A 15,474-nucleotide genomic window follows, 5' to 3' on the forward strand; every position below is an offset into this window, starting at 1 on the left:
CGTCTAATTTTTATTATTATTGCCCTTATTATTTTTTTTTATTAGAATAAACGTTTTATTGTCTAAATTACCAAATTAAAGCAGGATTTGCCTGCCAGTTTATTTAGTTTTTTTTTTTTTTTTTTTGATAAACTTGCATACTAGAACAAAACTGTCTGAATTATCTTTAACAACTGTTATTATATTGTATAGATTTTTTTTTAATTAGTGTAAATATTTTGTAGTATTTCAACTTTTTAGTTTTGTTGGAGGTTGGAATTATGTTTTTATTTGCATGACAATAAGCTAAGGATTTGTAACAGTGTTTATGTAAAAAATGATAATTTCATAGGGGGTATAACAAATAAAATGACATTTGTTTTAAATGAATACATATTTTAAACTGGAAGGCATTAGTTACACATGGAACGTTGTAATGACAGCCTTACTGTAACCAAAGTCCCAGCATTTGCGTTGAAATGTTGGGGTAACAAAGCTTTTGCAATGCATTTTTGTTCAGCTTACTGTCTGTTTGGTTCGTCTTTTGTTGACATTTCAGACAGAGCCACAAATCCACTTAACAGAGACACAGATTGGAGCAGTATTCATGCCTTCTGTGAGCAGCTCAACAATGATTTGGAGGGGTAAGAGAAGAGTCACGAAGCCATATTGATGTTTGCAAGTTATTTTCAAATGTTGATCCAACTATTGTTGTTTATAAAATCTTGGGAATCCAACTGTGGAAGTCTATACAGACTTAAAGACTCCCCTTGAAGTGGAATGCATTAATATATTCTTCATTGCTCACTACAAGGAGAAAGAAACACTCATTTAGACTTTTAATATTGAAATACAAGTTGTTTTAAAAACCCCTTTTTCAGATTTTGTCGCATTACAACCGTAGGTCAATGCACTTTGTTTGGGAATTTATGTGAAAGTCCAACAAGAGGTAGTCAATTGTGAAGTAAAGGGAAAATTTTTCATGGTTTTCAAACCTTTTTTCAAATAAAACTCTGAAAAGTGTGTTGTGCATTAGTATTCAGCTCCCCTGAGCCACTTTTCTCTACAGTTACATTATTTTGACATGTCTCTACCAACTTTCAATTGAATTAACTTTAAATCAAAAATACTAAATCCCAAAGAGAAATTAAATAATGCACATTTTGCTACAGTGATAATTATGCTACAATTTACATAAAAAGAGACTTAAGTTTTGTCCTGTACCTTTTTATAATAGCGAAGTCAGATTGGATGGAGAGCATTGATGAAAAGCACATTTTAAGTCTGGCAACAGATTCCTCATTAGATGTATGTCCAGACTTTGAGTAGGCAGTTCTAAGACATGAATATGCGTTGATCTAAACCGTTCCACTGTAGCTCTGGCTCAATGTTTTGGCTAATTGGCCTTTTTGCAAGGTGAACCTCTGCCTCAGTCTCGAATGTCTCCAACAGGATTCCTTCCAGGATTGCCCTGTATTTAGCTCCATACATCTTCCCATCAACTCTGATCAGCTTCCCTGCCTCTGCTAAAGAAAAGCATGACCACAGCATGATGCTGCCACTATTGTGTTTCACTGTGGGGGGATATGGTTTCAGGATGATGTCCAGTGTTAGTTTTCTGACACGTATAACATTTCACGTGTGGATCAAAAAGTTTAGTTTCGGTCTCGTGTGTCCAGAGTTGTTTTCTAACAAGGTTGAGTCCTTCGCAGAACAGTTCTTTACTAATTAGGCGACCTCTGCAGCCATTTGGCTGTGCTTGATTTTATTTAGCTAGCATTATAACAGTAAAGGTTATTTAAAAAATCATAATACATAATATTACTTCCTTTTATTAGAGTGAAACCAATATGTAGGGGACAGTTAAACCCTTATTTAGAACAAAATAGAATTTAAAAGTGTCACTTCCCTGGTGGGCAAAACAGTAGGCTAGATACCACTTAGTATATATGCTAATAGCCTTTATTGAAGTATGTACCTTTGATTCAGTTGTGAAATAATTTTATACTGTTTTTATTTGCCAGTATGCTGTTGCTCTACTATTTAGTAGCCAACTGGTAATTCATGCTGCAGTAGAACGGAGCATTACGTGGTGCTGCTTCACTGTTGTTGATCCAGGAGCTTTACTGACCTTTTTAAGTTTCTTGTAATCATCAGGGTCATAGTGTTAGCTTGTAGCATTAGCACAGCTAATATGTGGTATTGTTCAGCATATAGGTTTTTACCTGTCTGTCTGACTCATAAGGAAAGTACTTCCGAAAAACTATTTTGTTTGCCGTGTTTGCTAAAGAGGGTCGCATAGGTTTTTTTTTTCTGGATAATGTCACCATGTTAGCAGAGTTTAAAACTTCCAGCAGCAGCTCATTGGTTTGGTCAGGTGGAGCTGAGAGGAGGAGCTGAATGTCTCTGTTATTGCGGCGCTGCCGCCAGTCAGTTTATATCAATTTTGACGCGAGTGAGTATATATGAATAATACGTTTTTTATAGCAATTATAGCGAATTATCGATTATTTTGACAACCCTAGTTCTAACACGTCAAAATCTGTAAAAGTTCAAGGGATATTAATACTTTTCCAAGGCTGTATGGCCACTGAACTTGGATGGTTTAAAAAGTTCTCTCCTGTAGCTTGAGAAATTACTTCTGTTGCAGACCTCAGTTGGCCACCAGGCTCCTGGCCCATAAAATCCAGTCTCCTCAAGAATGGGAAGCCACGCAGGCACTACTGGTAAGTTAAGACCCACGCTAGGCTCCGCCACTCAGAATTAGCTGTCTTTACACTATAAACTGTTTTCTACACCCAGCTGTTCTTTTTTTTACGACCTGTATCTACTGTTTCAACACAAGGTTCTGGAGATGTGTATGAAAAACTGTGGGAAAAGGTTTCATAGTGAAGTGGGCAAGTTCCGCTTTCTCAACGAACTCATCAAAGTAGTTTCACCAAAGGTAAGACTTTTCAGAATGTGTCAGATTTGGTCAGTAACCTTTTGTTTGTCCTGGGTAAACTAATAAATATGCAGTTTTCTCTTGAATCTCATGCTCAGTATTTAGGCTCTCGCTCTCCAGAGGCAGTAAAAAAGAAAGTTCTGGAGTTGATCTATAGCTGGACGTTGGCGTTGCCTGATGAGCCGAAGATCTCAGATGCCTATCAGATGCTAAAGAAACAAGGTAGGAGGCTGTGAGCATTAAAATGAGTGGAAGTTATAACGGCACATACTGTTTTTAAAGCTTAACAGTATGTTTTATATTGATTAGAAAAGCCAAAGCAGCTCATAACTCTCGTCTTGAGAGATTTTAAACCCGTTTCTTGTTCTTACTCTGTGTCTGTAAATCAGGTATCATTAAGCAAGACCCAGAGCTGCCCCCTGACAAACCTCTAAACCTTCCTCCACGCAGACCTAAAAATGCCATTTTTGAGGATGAGGAGAAGTCAAAAGTAAGGATCTTTCTAACAATTATCAAAATGAAACAATTAATTTAATGTGGTAAAAAGCCATTTGTATGTTTTAAACTGTTAATAACTGATTCTGCTGTTTCCTTGAATAGATGTTGTCTCGCCTGCTAAATAGCTCCCACCCCGAGGATCTAATAGCTGCTAACAAACTCATCAAGGAAATGGTCCAAGAGGTAGACTCTCTTTTTATTATTTCTGCTACGTTATGTATCACATTTCCTGTTAAATGTACATTTACTAACCAACCATGAGGGTCAAGCTTTTTAATGCTGCATTTTAATCATTCTTTCTTCCAAATGAAGTGATTCATACAACGTTCCACTTTGTTGAATTTTACAATCAAAAATTGGGTGCACAGTTTTGAATTTAATGCAGATTTTGTTTACTCCAAACTGGATATAAACTTGTACATACAGGCTTAAATATGTACCTGCACCCCACTAATATTGGGTTAAATGTTTATTAGCAAGTTGCAGAGAACCAACACACCTATTCTGGCCATCAGCAAGGTTCTGCTGTAATTCTGGCTGGATATTTGACCACTCTTTCTGATAGAGTTGGTTGAGTTGGTTTAAACTCGTTTGTGTCTTGGTGCAGAACTGGGTTTTAAGCATAGTCCATACATTTTCAATAAAGTTGAAGTCTGGGTCATTACAGAAGTTTAATATTAGCCTGCTTCACCCATTCCAAAACCAGTTTTGGTGTGTGTTGGGAATTGTCTGGTTGGAGCACCTAACTGTATCAAAGTTTCACTCAATTCTAGAATTGCGCCGCTCAAGGTGGCAGCAGGTTGGAGTAGCTCTGTTACTTTTGATTCAGATTTATTCTTTTTTGGGAACTATTCCTCTTGTGGTGGATACAGTTGATTTTTTTTTTTGGATGACTGTCCACTCCAGTGTCGGATGCTGTGCAGCTTGGAGGATTTTTCTTAATACTTTCTATTTTTGGACATTTGTTATGATGCATTGCCATGGCAACGGGATTGTTTCTTACAACCGGGAGCAGTTGATTAATATCTCAAAAGCTCAAATAATACTTCGGCTACAACCCCAAATCCCTGATGAGTTGAAAAGGAGACGCCGTGGATGCAGAGCAGGGGCTAAGAGAAGAGAGAGAAGGAGGAAGTTCAAACCATCTCTTCCGTCAATTTTGATGGGCAATGTGAGATCGTTGGGAAACAAGTTGGATGAACTCCAAGCCCTACAAAGGACCCAGCCAGAGTACCGGGCATGCAGTATCATGTGTTTTACTGAGACATGGCTGCAGGATCATATCCCCGACTCCAGCGTCTCTCTGCTGGGCTTTTTAACCATACGAGCAGACAGAGATTTAAAGAGGAACGGCAAATGTAAAGGAGGTGGACTGGCAGTACTTGTGAACAACAGATGGTGTAATCCAGGACATGTTACTGTGAAGTGTCATCTCTGCAGTCCAGATATTGAACTGTTAGCAGTAAGTTTTCGTCCATATTATTTACCCAGAGAGTTCACCAGTGTTATTTTGGCAACAGTTTATGTTCCACCTTCCGCTGTTGCTGACACTGCATGTGATGCCATCAGCTCAGTTGTTGCTAAGCTACAGACACAAAACCCCAATGCTTTTGTGGCAATTTCTGGTGATTTTAACCATGCTTCACTCGCTGCTACACTTCCAACGTTTCAACAATTTGTCAGCTGCTCTACCAGAGAAAACAAAACATTGGATTTGTTTTATGCAAATGTCAAGGACTCATACATCTCTACAGCAAGACCTCCTCTAGGTAAATCAGATCACAATCTTGTTTTTCTCTGCTCGAAATATAAGCCCCTTGTTCAGAGGCAACCTGTAATAAAGAGGACTGTGAGAAAATGGTCACAGGAAGCTGAAGACGCTCTGCAAGGTTGCTTTGAGGCTACAGACTGGGATTCACTGTGCCAGCCAAATGGAGAGGACATCAATGCCATGACTGAGTGTGTAACCGACTATATAAACTTCTGTGTGGATAACAACATCCCCACCAGAACCGTGAGATGCTTCCCCAATAACAAACCTTGGATCACCAGTGACCTGAAGGACCTGCTTAACAAGAAAAAAAGAGCCTTCAGAGAGGGAGACAGAGAATTATTGAGGATTATACAGAAGCAACTTAAAGTCAAGATAAGAGACAGCAAGGAGGTGTACAAGAAGAAGCTGGAGAGCAAGCTCCAGCAAAACAATATCAGAGATGTGTGGACAGGGATGAAGAAGATCACAGGCTTCAAGCAGAAGGATGATCAGACCAATGGAGGTCTGGACAGAGCCAATGAACTGAACACATTCTTCAATAGGTTCAGTTCAGAAACAAGCTTCGCATCCTCCTCTCCTGCTCACAGCCAAACAGACATCCCACCCTCCTTTGACCCACAGGACCCACAGCTGTCCAGTAACACCTCACATTTTTTATCTTCCACCTCAGCCCTAGAATCTTCTGCTTCTACATGTTTGCCTTCAACCATATCAGAAGATGCTGATGCTTCCTTTGCTTCCCCCTTCCACCTGTGTGTCTCAAGAAGTCAGGTGAAGAGACAACTGGAGAGACTGAATAGGAATAAGGCTGCAGGTCCAGATCATGTCTGCCCTAGAGTCCTGAAGGCCTGTGCAGAGCAGCTCTGTGGGATTCTGCAGCACCTCTTCAACCTTAGCCTGGCCCAGAAGAAGGTTCCGGTGTTGTGGAAGACCTCCTGTCTTGTTCCGGTACCAAAGAAAACTCACCCATCAGTCCTCAATGACTATAGACCTGTTGCCCTGACTTCCCACATCATGAAGGTCCTAGAGAGACTCCTGTTGGCCCACCTGAGTAAGCAAACAGTAAACCATCAGGACCCCCTTCAGTTTGCTTATCGCTGTGGAGTTGGAGTTGAAGATGTCATCATACACCTGCTTCAACAAACCCACTGTCATCTGGACAAAGCCAGCAGCACTGTGAGGATCATGTTCTTTGATTTCTCCAGTGCATTTAATACAATCCAACCTGATTTGCTTTGTCAGAAACTCCAGAAGACTCAGGTGGAGGCCTCAACAATCTCCTGGATCAAAGACTACCTGACAAACAGACCACAGTTTGTGAGACTGAAGGGTTGTGAGTCTAACCAGGTAGTCAGCAGCACAGGAGCACCACAGGGGACTGTACTCTCACCATTCCTTTTCACTCTGTACACCTCAGACTTCCAGTACAAGACAGACTCCTGTCATCTGCAGAAATACTCGGATGATTCTGCAGTTGTGGGGTGGATCAGAGATGGACAAGAAGCTGAGTACAGGAAGGTGGTGGACTGCTTTGTGGCATGGTGTGGAAACAATCATCTAATTTTGAACGTGACTAAAACAAAGGAGATGATTATAGATTTTAAGAGAAACAGGAATAAGTCAAAAACTATTTCCATCATGGGAGAAGAAGTGGAGGTGGTGGAGGAGTATAAATACCTCGGTGTTCACCTGGACAACAGACTAGAGTGGAGATGCAACTGTGAAGCCATCTCCAAGAAGGGACAGAGCAGACTGTACTTCTTGAGGAAGCTTAGGACCTTCGGTGTTTGCAGCAAGATGCTGCATATCTTCTACAAGTCTGTTGTGGAGAGTGTGATCTCTTCTACCATCATCTGCTGGGGTAGCAGCATCAGAGACTTAAAAAAACTCAACAAGCTGATAAAGAAGGCTGGCTCTGTTCTGGGGACTCCTCTGGAACCTCTGGAGATCATTGTGGAAAGAAGGATTCTTCATAAAATGAAGAACATTATGGAGAACCCTGAGCATCCTCTTCATGAGACTGTCCTACAACAACAATGTCTTCAGTCAGAGGCTTCTTCAGATCTGCTGTAAGACGGAGCGCTACAGGAGATCCTTCCTGCCCACAGCCATCAGCATCTACAACGGCTCTTTGAAGAAACCTTCATAATATGAGCTACAACAACATTTAATTTCCCTTTGGGATTAATAAAGTATTTTTGAATTGAATTGAATTGAATTGAATCTGACCCAAACTCCTACTTCTGAGGGTAGCAGATTACCTAGATATTTAGGAACCACCAAGGCTCAAGCCTGTCATTAACTAGAAACAGCTGGAACACCAGTGGCTCAGTTTTACTTCAACACGGACTGAGAGTTCGCTGACCAAGAAACAAGCTTCAGAATACACACCTTGAAGCTGGTCGAGACAAAGATTGAGCTAATTACCCACAGTGACAAGAATAACGTTTGGAGAAGTCAAGATGAGGGTGTCAAACCTAGAAATGCTGAACTAACTGTTTAGCATGGTGGCGGTAGCATCATGCTGAGGGTCTGTTTCACCACCAATGGTTCTGGTGTTTAACACAAAGAGGGTAGAGCAATGAAGATGGACGACTTCAACCAAATTCTTAAAACTTCCTCTCAAATCGCACTTGGGCACACCTTATTAACCAAATATTAGTGAAGATGTCTTTTTGAGCCTGTATGCATAATTTTGGATGTGACTGGATTAGACAAAATGCACAATAAATTCAAATTTTGTACCCAATTCTTTTTAAAATACATTCAAGTTATCACCCTGGAAAAAGAAATGTTCAAGTGTTTATTTAAGACCTTAAATTAATATGACATTCATGCAGAGCAGTGGATGGTGTCTTCTGATGGCCACTATTAGGCCGCCTTCAGCATTTGTGGGAGTTAGTAAAGTAGTGCTCCCAGGTCAATGGTTAAAACTGACAGAGAAAATCCCCGTTGTCTATTTAGGATCAGAGGCGAGCGGAGAAGGTGTCGAAGCGGGTGAACGCCATCCAGGAGGTGAAGGAGAGCGTCGCTCTGCTGACTCAGCTTCTGCAGGACTACGACAGCACGACTACCAATCAGAGCAACGCTGACCTGATACAGGTGAAGTAAAACCCTGATGCTTTGAGTCAGTGGGCTCTTGGGTTTGTTCTTTCTCACACGCAGCTGCAGCTTGATTTGTAAACATGAAACCTTTCTTTGCCACCAGGATTTGTACCAGCGCTGTGAGAAGATGAGGCCGACGTTGTTCAGGCTAGCGAGTGACACGGAAGACAACGACGAGGCTCTGGGTGAGCGGCGGGCTTTTTCTTCAACTATTAAGTAGTTTGTGAATGAGGAGGATCCATCTTTGTTTTATCAAAACGTTTGTCCTGAATTATGTTCGAAATAATCAGTCATTTCTCGTGCTTCTGCACAGCTGAGATCCTCCAGGCCAACGACAGCCTGACTCACGTCATCAACCTCTACAAGCAGCAGGTGAAGGGGGAGATTGTGAACGGAAACACGACAAATGCAACGAAACCTGCTGGTGGGTCAAGAACAGAGGCAGAACTGAAGATGCACAAGAGGAAATTCTTGTGTTTAGGAGTTTGGAGTAAGCTTACTAATATGCTGTTGTTTTGTGTGGGTGCAGGGACAGCACTGCTAGATCTGTCAGGATTGGACACTTCACCCCAGTCACCCCCTTCCTTCCCTGAGTTTCCCACTCCCACAGACAGCCTCAACGCTCCCTCACAGGAGACGGGAATCAGCCTCCTCGATGATGAGCTCATGTCACTTGGTAACATCCTCTCAGGCTGCTGTTTTGTTTTTTCTAGAAAGTCACATTACGGGGCTTCTGAATTAAATCTGGAGTTTTTTGACACATTCTAAACCATGAGTCTTTGTGTATTTCGAAGGTTTAAGCGAAGGAACACACACCTCCAACCCCCTGTCACAACCAGAGGACTCCACAGCGTGGGATTCCTTCCAGGTGAGGGGTGGGAAAATGTTTTACAACTGTGAAGCTGCTCTAATTGCTTTTAAAACCCACCACACCAATTTAGAATTCATGGTTAATCCTCACTTTTACCTTGCAGTCCTCTGACAGCATTGACGCAGATGTTCAAGCAGTGCCTATTCTCCTCCTGAGCCCAGACCTTCCTCCTCACTCTCAACCTCTTTCATCTGGCTCCAACACCGGGAACTCAGCTCTGGATGAGCTGGACCTGCTGGGAAAGACTCTGCTGCAGCAGTCCCTGCCACCGGAGTGTCTGCAGGTCAAATGGTAATTCAGTTGAAAAGTGGTTTGCTTTTAGCATGCACACTGCATGGCGGGAATGACCTAGAGACGCTGTGAAGGGGAGGGAATGTAAGAGCTCACAGCACACTCTCACTTTGGACATCTGCCACAGATTTTCTTCAGTCTTGCTGTTTAACGTTCATATTGCTTTCCTTTTACCCCATGTGGCTGGTGACATTACATAACTGAAAAACAGCCAAGTAGGCTTGTTTATCTTTCTTGAGATCCTTCCTCTCCTCCCTCTGCCCCATGTTTCCCTCTGGAAGCCTGTAAGGTGGCTTCTGACTCATCTCCAACAGAAGATCTTCTGCTGTGAAGGTCTTGTGTTTATAGAAATGCAGAGACCAGAGAAGCAGACTCAAGTCTGAGACTTGGAGGCGAGCCTCACTCCAATTGCAAAAACAAAGACCTGAGACTTGACTAGGTCCAGGACTCGAGTTTTGTGAAAAGTCCATATCTTCTGTACCTCCTGTAAAAATAAGCCCTACACCACAGCGCTGACAGTTGATGTTCATGTTCTCCCATGAAAGGTGAGTTTCTCTATTACCAGCGGCTGTGAGGTTTAATAGTGTAGTATCTCAAAGTGAGCTGAACAAGATTATCTTGCCTCCAACATCTTGCCTCTGTGTTAAGCTTTGGGCATTTTGAACAAAGACACTTGTTAAAATGGAACCACTTCCTGTTTGTTCAGTAATGCCACATTCTCTCATTCACCCAGTTCAGAAGACCTTGGTGTTTTATAATTAACGTGTATCTGAACATGTTTACTGTCGTGACTCGATAACAGAGGTTTTAAATTAACGGAGCAACGCCGCTGGTAATATCTTCAGCCTTCTTGTTATCTGTCACGATCTTGCTCTTATGCAGCCTGAATGAACCACAGACGTGTCTCAACATGTTGTAGAAGACCTGGATTCCTATTAAACAGCTTCTCTCTGCTTTCTTTGACCTTTTTAAACAGGGCGCTGTAGCTAAGTTTTCTTCATTCAGGAAAAACTTGCGAACGAAGTGTTGTTGACAGTGCCTAGTATGGTGTGTTCACTAAGGGGGAAAAAAAACTAGATTTCTAATTGGAGTTCTAAAAAAGAGAATTGTTTCATTATTTATGTGTTACTAAAGTCTGTATAATCTTTAGGAAATGGCCTCAAAATGATCCGAGTCTGCTCAGTGGGTGTATTTAAAGCTATCATAAGTAGGTCAGCTGCTCATCTTTCTTCTTCAAGGGACAAGCAGCAGTCCAAGCCAACTCTGAGGGATCTCCAGAGCAAGTCAGGAACCAACGCCAGTACACATCCTGTCGTACCCTTTGTGTCCGGTCATCCCGCTCCCATCCTCGGAGGCACGCTGCTGGACAAATCTCCGACTCACTCAGAAGCGCCCTCCCCAGAAGTTACCCTGGCTAATGTTTTTGTACCACTAGAATCCATAAAGCCCAGTAAGTACATATAGTTGTCTTGCAAGATTGATTCATTATGCAATCTGTTGTTTATTTTGTATAATTGTTTTTGGGGGTCAGATTTTGTTCATTTCCCAGTATTGTTCTGCTGCCTGAAACTGAACCAATATATGCTCCTTCTTACTGTCTCCTCCTGCAGGAAGTCTGTTACCCATAACTGTGTTTGACGGACACAGTCTACGAGTTCTCTTTCACTTTGCTCGTGACTCACCTGTGTCTCGACCCGATGTTTTGGTGGTGATCATATCCATGCTGTCCTCAGCCCCTATTCCTGCCACCAACATACACTTTGAAGCTACAGCTCCAAAGGTCAGCAGTGATGAACTACAAAACCTTTCTCTCGTCTGATAAATGCTGTACAGTTCCTTGGCTTACTATATGCAAGTACCCCTTGACCTTTACATTTACTCAGTAGATGATTTCTGATGTTATTTAGGGATATCAGAGTGAAGGTAGTGGTTTGCTGGGGGTTAGTGGAAGATTTATGCTGTAAAAGATTCTCAGCAGATTGTTTCAGTAAAGATTGTTGTTTTTGTTTATTATTTTCAGTCTGTGGGAGTGAAGCTGCAGCCTCCATCAGGATCTGAGCTCCCAGCTTTTAACCCCATCCTCCCCCCTGCTGCCATCACGCAGATCCTGCTGATAGCCAACCCTAACAAGGTAGTTACAGATCTATTAAGATTAGATTGCACCGAGTCAGGTGACTCTTGCATGGACACACCAGAGCTGTATGGTCCCCTTCCCCGTCTGTCGCTTCACCCTGCCTGTCAGCTGGCTTAAAGAAAGCTACTACACTTTTCCCTCACTAAAAGAAAACTTGGCTGTTGCTTGAAAACATCTATAAAGTTTTTGTTTTGGCTTTAGTTTGTGTATATAAATTCCACATATGAATTAACATCATAACTAAAAATCTGTATATTATTTTGCAGCAGTAAAAATTGTTTTTCTTTTTCTAAATAAAAATTAAATCACCTGGTAGAATTTTTTTGTTTAGTTTATATGTAAATACCTTGAAACCCTGGTATTTTTACTCAGTTATCACTGTTAGAATATGATACCGATCCCATGCCGGGTCATTACCTCTCCATCTTAACTGGGATTTGCTGACCCAGCCAGTAGTATCTGATAGTCTAACTCCCTTCTTTTCTGTGTGATTTAGGAGAAATTTCAGCTGCAGTACAGACTAACCTTCTCCATGGGCGAGCAGGAGCACAAGGAGAGCGGCAGCGTAGAACAGTTTCCTAATTCGGAGAAGTGGGGGAACCTATAGCACCTAAACACAACCTGACAGACTTTCTGCTTTTGGACTCAGCCTTCCTCCCCTTTGAAATGCTCCAACTCAGCCTGTCTTCAGACCCGGTTTCTTTGCAGTCATATTGATGTACAGTACATTTGTTGAACGGTAATGTTTTTACCGCTTATACTCACACAGTTGGTGTGACGTGTGTCTGCTTTGCTCTAAATTAGCCATTTTTGTCCGGGTCTAGTTGGTTTTTATGTGGCTACATTCAACCAGGCCTGCAACTGCTTGTCATCACATTTTGAAAGGAAGAAAACAAATGTGTGCATGTTGCTCATTCGGTCTGCTTTATCCAGTTTTTTTATCCTTTTTTCTAACTTGTCTGGGTTTGCCTCCACGTTAGCATGCTCTACAAACATGGGAGAAATCTTGGAAGATTCCTGCACCAACGAGCTACATTTGATTAACTTTTTGTTGTGTTTTATTTTTGATTACTTGCTTCTTCCTCAGTGGCTGAGTCACTTTTTGATTGCACAAAGAATGATTATTCTGACTGTACTGTTCCCCTTCATCCTGTGTAATGAACAAAATCTACTGTAACATGAGAGCTGTGTATTTCCTGCCATATGTGCCTATTTTGCTGTTGTATTATTTAAGGTTTTACGTTTTTGACTGGATTTTTCCCCCGTCATCTGTTACATGTTAATCATTAGATCTGCTGTATACATCTTTATGTATTCAAACACTTTGAGTTACAGTGTGATTGCTTTGGGTTTAAGTTAATATAGAAGCATTTATTGGGTAAAACTGAAGATCAAACTTAAATATATGCAAAATGAGCTGTACTCTGATGCTCTTTGTGCAAAGCATTTCACAGACATATTAGACTTGTTTTTAAATCAGTGATGCATGGTAGCTGTGCCCCCTCACAGCCTCTTAACCACATTCCACTGCATTAATTCCTTGTAAGAGAGCTCTGCAACGGACAACACTATTCCTTTAGTTGTGTAAATTTGGTCTGTGCATTGTAGCAGAGCGCAACGATAGATTCTTTCACATGGAAAATAAAGTTGTTTTTTTTTCTTGGTTATCTGAAGAATTTGTCCTGATTGTAGTAAGTATCCAAGTTCTACTTCTGTAGAGGGAGACGCTATGCACAGAAGCTCTTAACCAGAGATTCACAATGCAAACAAAATGACAACCATATTTTACAGATGGTATGCATGATGATTAAATTGCACCATCATCTTCCTCACAGCCTGGGACCTAGGGCCCCCATCAACCCCTGGCAGCAGGCAGGGGACCAAGGTATTGAGGGCACATAACCATCCCAGCTGGTGAGCTGGACCCTAGGAGGTCAAGAGTGCCCTGTGTAGCCCCAGCAGCCCACGGCCAGCTGAAATATCCCCAGGAGCCCACTAATCCAGGCTGTGGCCTGAGCAAAAACATCCCACCAAGGGGGAACAGCGCATCACAATTATGCACTAATGTTGGTCTGTTGTGACTGTAGTTGTAGTGTGACAAAATATGAAAACGTTTTAAGAGATCCAAGTACTTCTTCATATTCTGTGAATACACAACAAATACAGTACCATCAACGATACAGTCAAAGTTGGGATAATTATAACTGATGACAAACTTCCTCCACCACTTCACAATGAAAATGGAGAGCCTGTAGTAACAATGTTTCAGGTTCTGAGAGAGGAAGACCAAAAGCAGAAGTTAAAACAAATGTCTCTGTTGTAGATTAAGGTGTCTTGCAGCTCAGGATTTTAAGATTAACAATACCCTGCAATAATACCCTACACTGAAAAGTATCACCCATGAACTGATTAACGGCAATGATAAGGTGTAGCAGGAAAATGACTTACAAATTGGAGCTTAATGAGCCCGAATAATGAAAAACATTCAGCAAACATGCAAATGGTTTACTTGGAGTCTATGGAGTCTAAAATTCAGATGTTTATTTTTAATCCCTAAGAGGTCTTTGAGACATTTTGTGCCATTTGAATTTTAATTTCCAAGCTGTGCTGAATGGATGGCTCTTAATTAAACTAGACAGTTATGTTAAGATTTGATTGTGAACTACGAGCTATCTTATTTTTTGTCTACCAGCTGGCACTACTTTTCCCGTCTTCCCAAGCGAGCCGTAAAATTTTGCACTTCAACTGCTTTCTGTCGGGGGAACGAGCTATAGAAACAAGTGTCAGTGTGTGTGTGTGTATTAGGAAAATTATTTTTGTTTCATGTTAACTCATGCAACAAAGACAGTGTAGCTATGAACATACTGGCCTTTAAAGGGTTAAAATCCCACAAATATTCTTAATATGTTATATATGTATGTACATAGTTTTAGGAGACTGGCATGTTTTAAGTGGGAAACTATTAATATATACATATTTGCAGCTGATTTGGGGAATTGGGCACTTTTTTGTCAATAGTGGCCAGTATGTTTAGATTTTAGATGAGATTTTAAGTGTTAACATAACAGTTTGTGTAAAAGGATAAGCAACATATCAAGAAACAATTATATTATCAACTAAATAGACCTGAGGTTTGTTTCTTATTACAGCTGACAAAAGCAGTCTGAAAACCATGATGGTTATATATAACAAGACTTACTTTGAGGGCTGGCAGAAGAGAAAACAGAGAAGGGGGCGAGGGATGGTGCTTATATGTCAGACTCTTTGCCCCTTACCATCTCCTGCCCTGGCAATGTTGCAGGGATACAAGAACAACTAAATGGACTCATACCTGCCATTTTATAAGTGCCAGGTTCAGATTGTATTTTTTATTTGAATGTGATGAAGCTTTTCTGCTAACTTGCAATGGTAACCTAAAGAATCTAATTTGCTCCTAAAACAACTTACTAAGTCCTGTTTTTGCATAACTGAACAGTGGGGATGAATACGTAATATCTGAGAACTGGGACAGTGAAAGGGGCTGATTTTCTGATAGGTTTTCTTTGTAGGTTGCTCCAAATGCCACCCAGAACATTTCCGATGGCAGTGGAAACACAGTTCAGCTTTTCAAATCCAATAACAAGAAACAGGCTCTAAAGGGGAGGATGGGTAGAGATTGTAAAAGTATGCTACAACAAATTTGATCTTTTTTTGGTTTTATGTGATAGAACACAAAGTACAGCAAAATTATCAACTGAAAGGAAATGAGAGTTTTTGTATAATGTTATACAAATCTGAGTCTGACAAGTGTGTTATCCATTTGCATCCATCCCTTTTTACTCTGATACCCCTAAATTAAATCCAGGGCTACCAACTGCCTTGAAGAGTCACCTAATTAG

At 41.1% G+C, this 15,474-nt stretch overlaps 1 protein-coding gene across 2 annotated transcripts in view; it reads left to right on the forward strand.

The window, feature by feature from the left end:
* The window catches only part of LOC124862936 (ADP-ribosylation factor-binding protein GGA1-like), a 15,680-nt gene extending 2,411 nt beyond the window's left edge, over positions 1 to 13,269 (forward strand). The window contains exons 2-17 of one of the 2 annotated variants that reach the window (XM_047357150.1): positions 539 to 623; positions 2,630 to 2,705; positions 2,825 to 2,923; positions 2,998 to 3,145; positions 3,313 to 3,413; positions 3,524 to 3,604; positions 8,160 to 8,297; positions 8,404 to 8,485; positions 8,614 to 8,724; positions 8,830 to 8,976; positions 9,095 to 9,168; positions 9,275 to 9,462; positions 10,701 to 10,912; positions 11,073 to 11,242; positions 11,483 to 11,593; positions 12,093 to 13,269. In XM_047357150.1, coding sequence (XP_047213106.1) covers positions 539 to 623; positions 2,630 to 2,705; positions 2,825 to 2,923; positions 2,998 to 3,145; positions 3,313 to 3,413; positions 3,524 to 3,604; positions 8,160 to 8,297; positions 8,404 to 8,485; positions 8,614 to 8,724; positions 8,830 to 8,976; positions 9,095 to 9,168; positions 9,275 to 9,462; positions 10,701 to 10,912; positions 11,073 to 11,242; positions 11,483 to 11,593; positions 12,093 to 12,203 — 1,934 coding nt within the window. In that variant the 3' untranslated portion in view covers positions 12,204 to 13,269. The remainder of the gene's footprint in view (positions 1 to 538; positions 624 to 2,629; positions 2,706 to 2,824; positions 2,924 to 2,997; positions 3,146 to 3,312; positions 3,414 to 3,523; positions 3,605 to 8,159; positions 8,298 to 8,403; positions 8,486 to 8,613; positions 8,725 to 8,829; positions 8,977 to 9,094; positions 9,169 to 9,274; positions 9,463 to 10,700; positions 10,913 to 11,072; positions 11,243 to 11,482; positions 11,594 to 12,092) is intronic. The other variant, XM_047357151.1, reaches the window with a different exon arrangement.
* The last annotated feature ends 2,205 nt before the right edge of the window (positions 13,270 to 15,474 follow it).

This window comes from Girardinichthys multiradiatus, chromosome X (assembly GCF_021462225.1).
Source record: "Girardinichthys multiradiatus isolate DD_20200921_A chromosome X, DD_fGirMul_XY1, whole genome shotgun sequence".
Taxonomy (NCBI): Eukaryota; Metazoa; Chordata; class Actinopteri; order Cyprinodontiformes; family Goodeidae; genus Girardinichthys; species Girardinichthys multiradiatus.